The 4,894-nt window shown below is 61.8% G+C and overlaps 1 protein-coding gene across 1 annotated transcript in view; it reads left to right on the top strand.

Annotated features, from left to right (window-relative positions):
• Positions 1-345: 345 nt before the first annotated feature.
• LOC113204756 (apolipophorins-like) overlaps positions 346-4,894 on the top strand; it is a gene marked incomplete at its 5' end in the record, with an annotated part of 4,720 nt that continues 171 nt past the window's right edge. Inside the window, 9 exons of the mRNA XM_052274160.1 lie at positions 346-408; positions 508-677; positions 1,577-1,825; positions 2,220-2,848; positions 2,940-3,114; positions 3,233-3,490; positions 3,573-3,792; positions 3,889-4,462; positions 4,542-4,695. Of these exons, the coding sequence (XP_052130120.1) occupies positions 346-408; positions 508-677; positions 1,577-1,825; positions 2,220-2,848; positions 2,940-3,114; positions 3,233-3,490; positions 3,573-3,792; positions 3,889-4,462; positions 4,542-4,695 (2,492 nt within the window). The remainder of the gene's footprint in view (positions 409-507; positions 678-1,576; positions 1,826-2,219; positions 2,849-2,939; positions 3,115-3,232; positions 3,491-3,572; positions 3,793-3,888; positions 4,463-4,541; positions 4,696-4,894) is intronic.

Genomic DNA, 4,894 nt, shown 5'->3' on the forward strand with positions numbered 1-4,894 from the left:
GGTTGTCGAGGATGGTGATGAACACGGGCAATATCAGCAGCGCGAGCCGGGCTGTGCGCCGCTCGCCGGGGATGGCTTCGCGCGTCGATCTATACACTTCTGCAATATCCGAGGCGTACTTCACTATCAATTCAAGCGTAGACCGATTGTTCTGCTTTCTTAATTTACCCTGAATTATTTTGATTTTTTTCTGATTTTTAAAATAATTTTTCTTGTTTTTAAGTCTATGTACTACACTGATTTCTTTTTTGTGAATTAGTACCCCTCGGTGCTACACTTTTACTAGAGCTAGTATAGTGCTAATCTCGTCTCTCTCTCTGACGTCACGCTCTCATCTGTCGGCAGGCCCCGCAGCCCTGTCCAGCTCAGATAAAGGCGCGCCCAGGTGCGCCGCTTACTGCAAACAAGGTAACAGTGACTCACCACGCTGAGACTCGCACATCAGCAGCAGTTTCGCGACGCTAAAACAACCACCGCCTAACCGTTATGACGCTCTTCCGTTTGCAGAGACTGATAAAATAAGTAACTTTAAGTACAGCCCCGGCACCACGTACCAGTACCGGTACGAGTCGCTGACGCAGACCCTGGTGGCGGGCACCGGGCCCCAGGCCTCCCGGCTGCACGTGACCGCCTGGGCGGACATCACCCCCATCACCCTCTGCGACTACGTGCTCCAGGTAAAGTGAAATTTAGTTACCATTTGTTTATGACTATACCACACTGTCGCGCAAAATGTGAGGCAGCCTCAGACGAGCCTGAAAATAAACGCATTTTTTAGACGTGAGAAAGTATATCCTACCAGGAGGAAAACAACTTGCCCACAGAGACCAATTTGGCCTTCTCTATTTAACACTTCCATTTTCGAATCAAAGAAAATGTCGAAAAAGAAGAAGAAAGATAATGAACCCAATTCCTATAAACAGTGTGCCCTCTGATGAAGACAGTCTAAAAATAATGAAGTATACGCTGTGTTGTGCACGGACCCCTTTGGGCACATTTTTTAGACAGTCCTCAAGACTGTGTCTACTAGAAGGAAAAGTCCCAACCCGTTTCTCCGCTCTCTCTACATTTTCCTTCCAACGACGGGGTATAGTGCGCATGAGGCATGAGTGGCCTGGCCCCCCAGCCTCCGGCCGGGTGGGTCCGCGCCGGCCCGTATGGGCCGTTGGAGCCATGCATCATGCCGTGCAAGGGCCGCCGTATACGTCAACATGGAAAGCCGCGCGCGTTAACAACACAAGGCCAGGAGAACGATTACACCCATCCCCCGAACTGCTAATGCTCCACGCTCCACCCTCTGCGGCCTTGGAGCGGCGGCAGCAGCAGCAGCGCCTAGAGAGGCGCGCCGAGGAGCGGCAATCTCAATGTAGACCAGGTGGTGGCGAGTCCAGGGCGGGACGCGCCAACGCTCACCCTTATTCCATACCGGTTCATGAAAAACTAACAAGGATAATCAACAAACGTCAATCGTATGCGTGGGAATATTGGGTCGTCTCTCTCTGTCCCTCACTCTGTCCCTGTCTCTCTCTGTCGTTTTCTCTGCATCTTTATTTCACGCGTTCCACGCTTGTTGCAGCTGCGCGATGTCGAGCTTCTGGAGTCCAGCCCGGACGACGCCGACGCCAGGGAGGCGGCCGCCGGCGCGGCCGAGTTCAAGGAGCAGCTGGAGGCGCGTCCGCTCCAGTTCGCCTTCCAGGACGGCGTGGTGGACGAGCTGTGCCCCGCTGCGGGCGACACCGTCTGGGCGCTCAACATCAAGAGGGGCGTCCTGTCCGCCTTCCAGAACTCCATGCCCGACTTCAGGATCGACTCGACGGTGTACGAGGTATGACGACGGGGGCCGGCAAGTGTGGGTGTGTGTGTGGAAGGGTGTGGAGGGGGGGGGAGACCTCCTAGCCCCTCGGGGGCCTAGGCTCCCCTCAGCCCCACGCGCTAAAAGTGTGATAAGTTGAGGAAACGTCTCCACCGCGCGCCCGTCTCCCGCCCCACGCGCGGGCGATGCGACGTGGGCGCGAGAAAGGGCAGGGGGCGGGGAGGCGTAGCCCCGGCGCAGCCCCGTCGGTGGGGCCAAGTAATTTTATGGACGGCCCTTGATAAAAATTCAGAGGGCGTTGCCTGGTAACTCTCTGGTGGGACGCTGCGCGGGCGCGCTTGCCTCTCTCTCTCTCTCTCTCTCTCTCTCTCTCTCTGGTCTAAGCTTCCCCCCACTCTCCATCCAGACCGACGTGACGGGCACCTGCGAGACGCACTACGCGCACGCCGGCGTCCGGGACGACAACCTGCTCATGACCAAGACCAAGAACCTGGCGGCGTGCTCGCACCGCATGGACCACTACCTGTCCGTGCAGTCCACGCACTACGCCTCGGCGGCCACGGCCAGCGCGCTGCCGCTGCTCCGCAGCAACCACACGTGCTCGTACGCGCTCAGCTACGGCGGCCACCTCCGGGAGGCGCGCTGCACCGAGTCGCACGTCTTCCGACCTTTCTCGGCCGGCGAGTCCGGCGCGCGCACCGACGTCACCCAGAGCCTCACACTGGTGGAGACGGTCACCCCCGACGATACCCCCGACGAGGTCGCCGCCGATGAGGACACCACCGCCGCCGCGCCCCGAACCAAGGCCGCCGAGTTCGCGCGCCGCACCACCCTGCTTTTCGAGCACGAGGCCGGCGCCGTGCCCGCGGGCACCGCCAACCTTGAGACCGTGGCTGCCAGCCTGGCGTCGCTCGCTGCACGCACCCAGGACGGCGTCGACAAAGAGTCGGCCGTCATGTTCGCCCGCCTGGTGGCTGACCTCCGGGGTCTGCAGCTCGCCAGCTTGTCAAAGCTCTTCGACCAGACTGAGGACCCGTAAGTGCGAGTACTTGCATAGTCCCCAAGCCCCTCCGTTCGCCCCACCACCCCCACTAACCGCATCTACTCTGCTTTCCCTCCCCTGCAGACGCCAGCGCCGCTTCCTGCTCGACGCGCTCCCGCTGGTGGCCACGGCCGAGTCCCTGGAAGCCATGCTGGCGCTGTGGCGTTCCGAGCAGCTCTCCGGCGCGGAGATGGATTCCTGGCTCGCGTCCATCCCCTTCCAGGCCCGCGCCAAGCCCGAGATGATCACCGCGCTGCTGGTGAGTAGGCGCCGCCAGGCGCGCGTAGGCCAGCCCGCCGCTCAGGCCAGCGTTACGGGTCCGCCTACCCCCCAGGCGCTCCCAGCCTCCTCACTCACAGGGACCCTCCCGGTTGCAGCCCCTGCTCGACGGCCTGCCCCGGCCCAAGGCGTTGCTGGCCGTGTCCGCCCTGGTGCACCGCGTGTGCGAGGGGCGCGCCGACTGCCCCGCCGAGGTGGCCGAGGTGGCCGTGGTGGTGAGCCGACTGGAGCGACTGCTGGGTGCCGACTGCCGCGCCCTCGGCCGCGGTGAGACCGACATGGTGCTGCTGGCCCTGCGCGCGTTGGGTAACGCGGGTGTCGTCTCCAGCCCCGCCGTCCTGGCACGCTGCTACGAGGTACGTACGCCCTTAAGATTCACAGTCTGGTCATTTAAACGAACGACTCGCTACACATACACCGCTCGACTCGGCCCTGCAGAGCACGTCCAATCCCTTGGAGGTGAGGCTGGCCGCGCTGCAGGCGTGGCGGCGAGCGCCGTGCGAGGCGCAGCCGTCCGGCGCCTTCCTCAAGCTCTACATGGAACAGCGCCTCGACGTCGAGCTCCGCATCGCCGCCTACCTGGCCGCCATGCGCTGCCCCTCGCCGTTCATCCTCCGCATCGTAAAGGACGTGCTGTACGCCGAGGAGGTGAACCAAGGTGAGCTCCCCTCCGGGGCCCCTTCAACCATTTGGCCGTTAGGACCTTGCAGTCTCCGGTACTAACCCAAACCGTCGTCACGCACTGTCCTTGCAGTGGCCTCCTTTGTGTGGACGCATCTGACCAACCTGCAGGAGACAGCCAGCCCCTGGAAACAGACCCTGCGCGAGCTGGTCGAGAGTGACTTCCTCAAGAACAAATTCAAGACGGACGTGCGCAAGTTCTCGCGCAACTACGAGGGCTCGCAGTTCTTCGACAAGCTCAACGCGGGCGTCACGGCCGAAAGCAATGTCATCTTCTCGCCGCAGTCGTACCTGCCGCGCTCCGCCAACCTGAACCTGACGGTCGACGTGTTCGGCGAGTCCGTCAACCTGTTCGAGGTGGGCGCGCGCCTCGAGGGCTTCGAGTCAGTGGTGGAGGGTCTCTTCGCCAAGGGCGGCGCCTTCCCGGACGAGGGCGTGCAGGCCATGCTGCAGAACCTCCGCAGCGCGCCCAGTCCCACGGCGGACGCCGAGAACAGCATCGCCAAGCTGTCCAGCGCGTTCGACGTGCGCCACCGCCTGCCCCAAGAGCCTCACGGCGAGATGTACGCGCGCGTCTTCGGCAACGAGCTCCACTACTCCCGCTTCCACGGTCTCCAGGAGCTCGCCGAGAACACCGATTCCTTTGCGTGAGTCCCCACGGCTGCCGGGTAGTGAAACAACCAGGGGAAACACCGTGACAGTTATGTATTTCTTGTTTACGAACAGGCATCCGATGCGGACGCTGATGGGACTGCTGCGCCGCTCTGACGTCGACATCACCAAGTCCTTCGTGTTCCTGGACGCCGCCTACACGCTACCCACCGCATCGGGAATGCCACTCGAGCTGACCGCCAACGGGTCTGCAACACTGGGCCTACAGGTGAGACACACATACACGCTTTAGGGTGCGTCCTTTTCAGCTAACTTCCATCGCGCGATCACGTCGATCGCGTCGATCGCGGCCGAGCTCGATCGACGCGCCGCCTTCTAACGCCGCTGCAGAACGTTGCTGCGCATGCGCAGGAGAGGAAACGGTCGCGCGCGAACCCTCTGCGCATGCGCAGCAACGTTCTGCAGCG

The sequence above is a fragment of the Frankliniella occidentalis genome, unplaced genomic scaffold (assembly GCF_000697945.3).
Source record: "Frankliniella occidentalis isolate FOCC.00 unplaced genomic scaffold, Focc_3.1 Scaffold342, whole genome shotgun sequence".
Taxonomy (NCBI): Eukaryota; Metazoa; Arthropoda; class Insecta; order Thysanoptera; family Thripidae; genus Frankliniella; species Frankliniella occidentalis.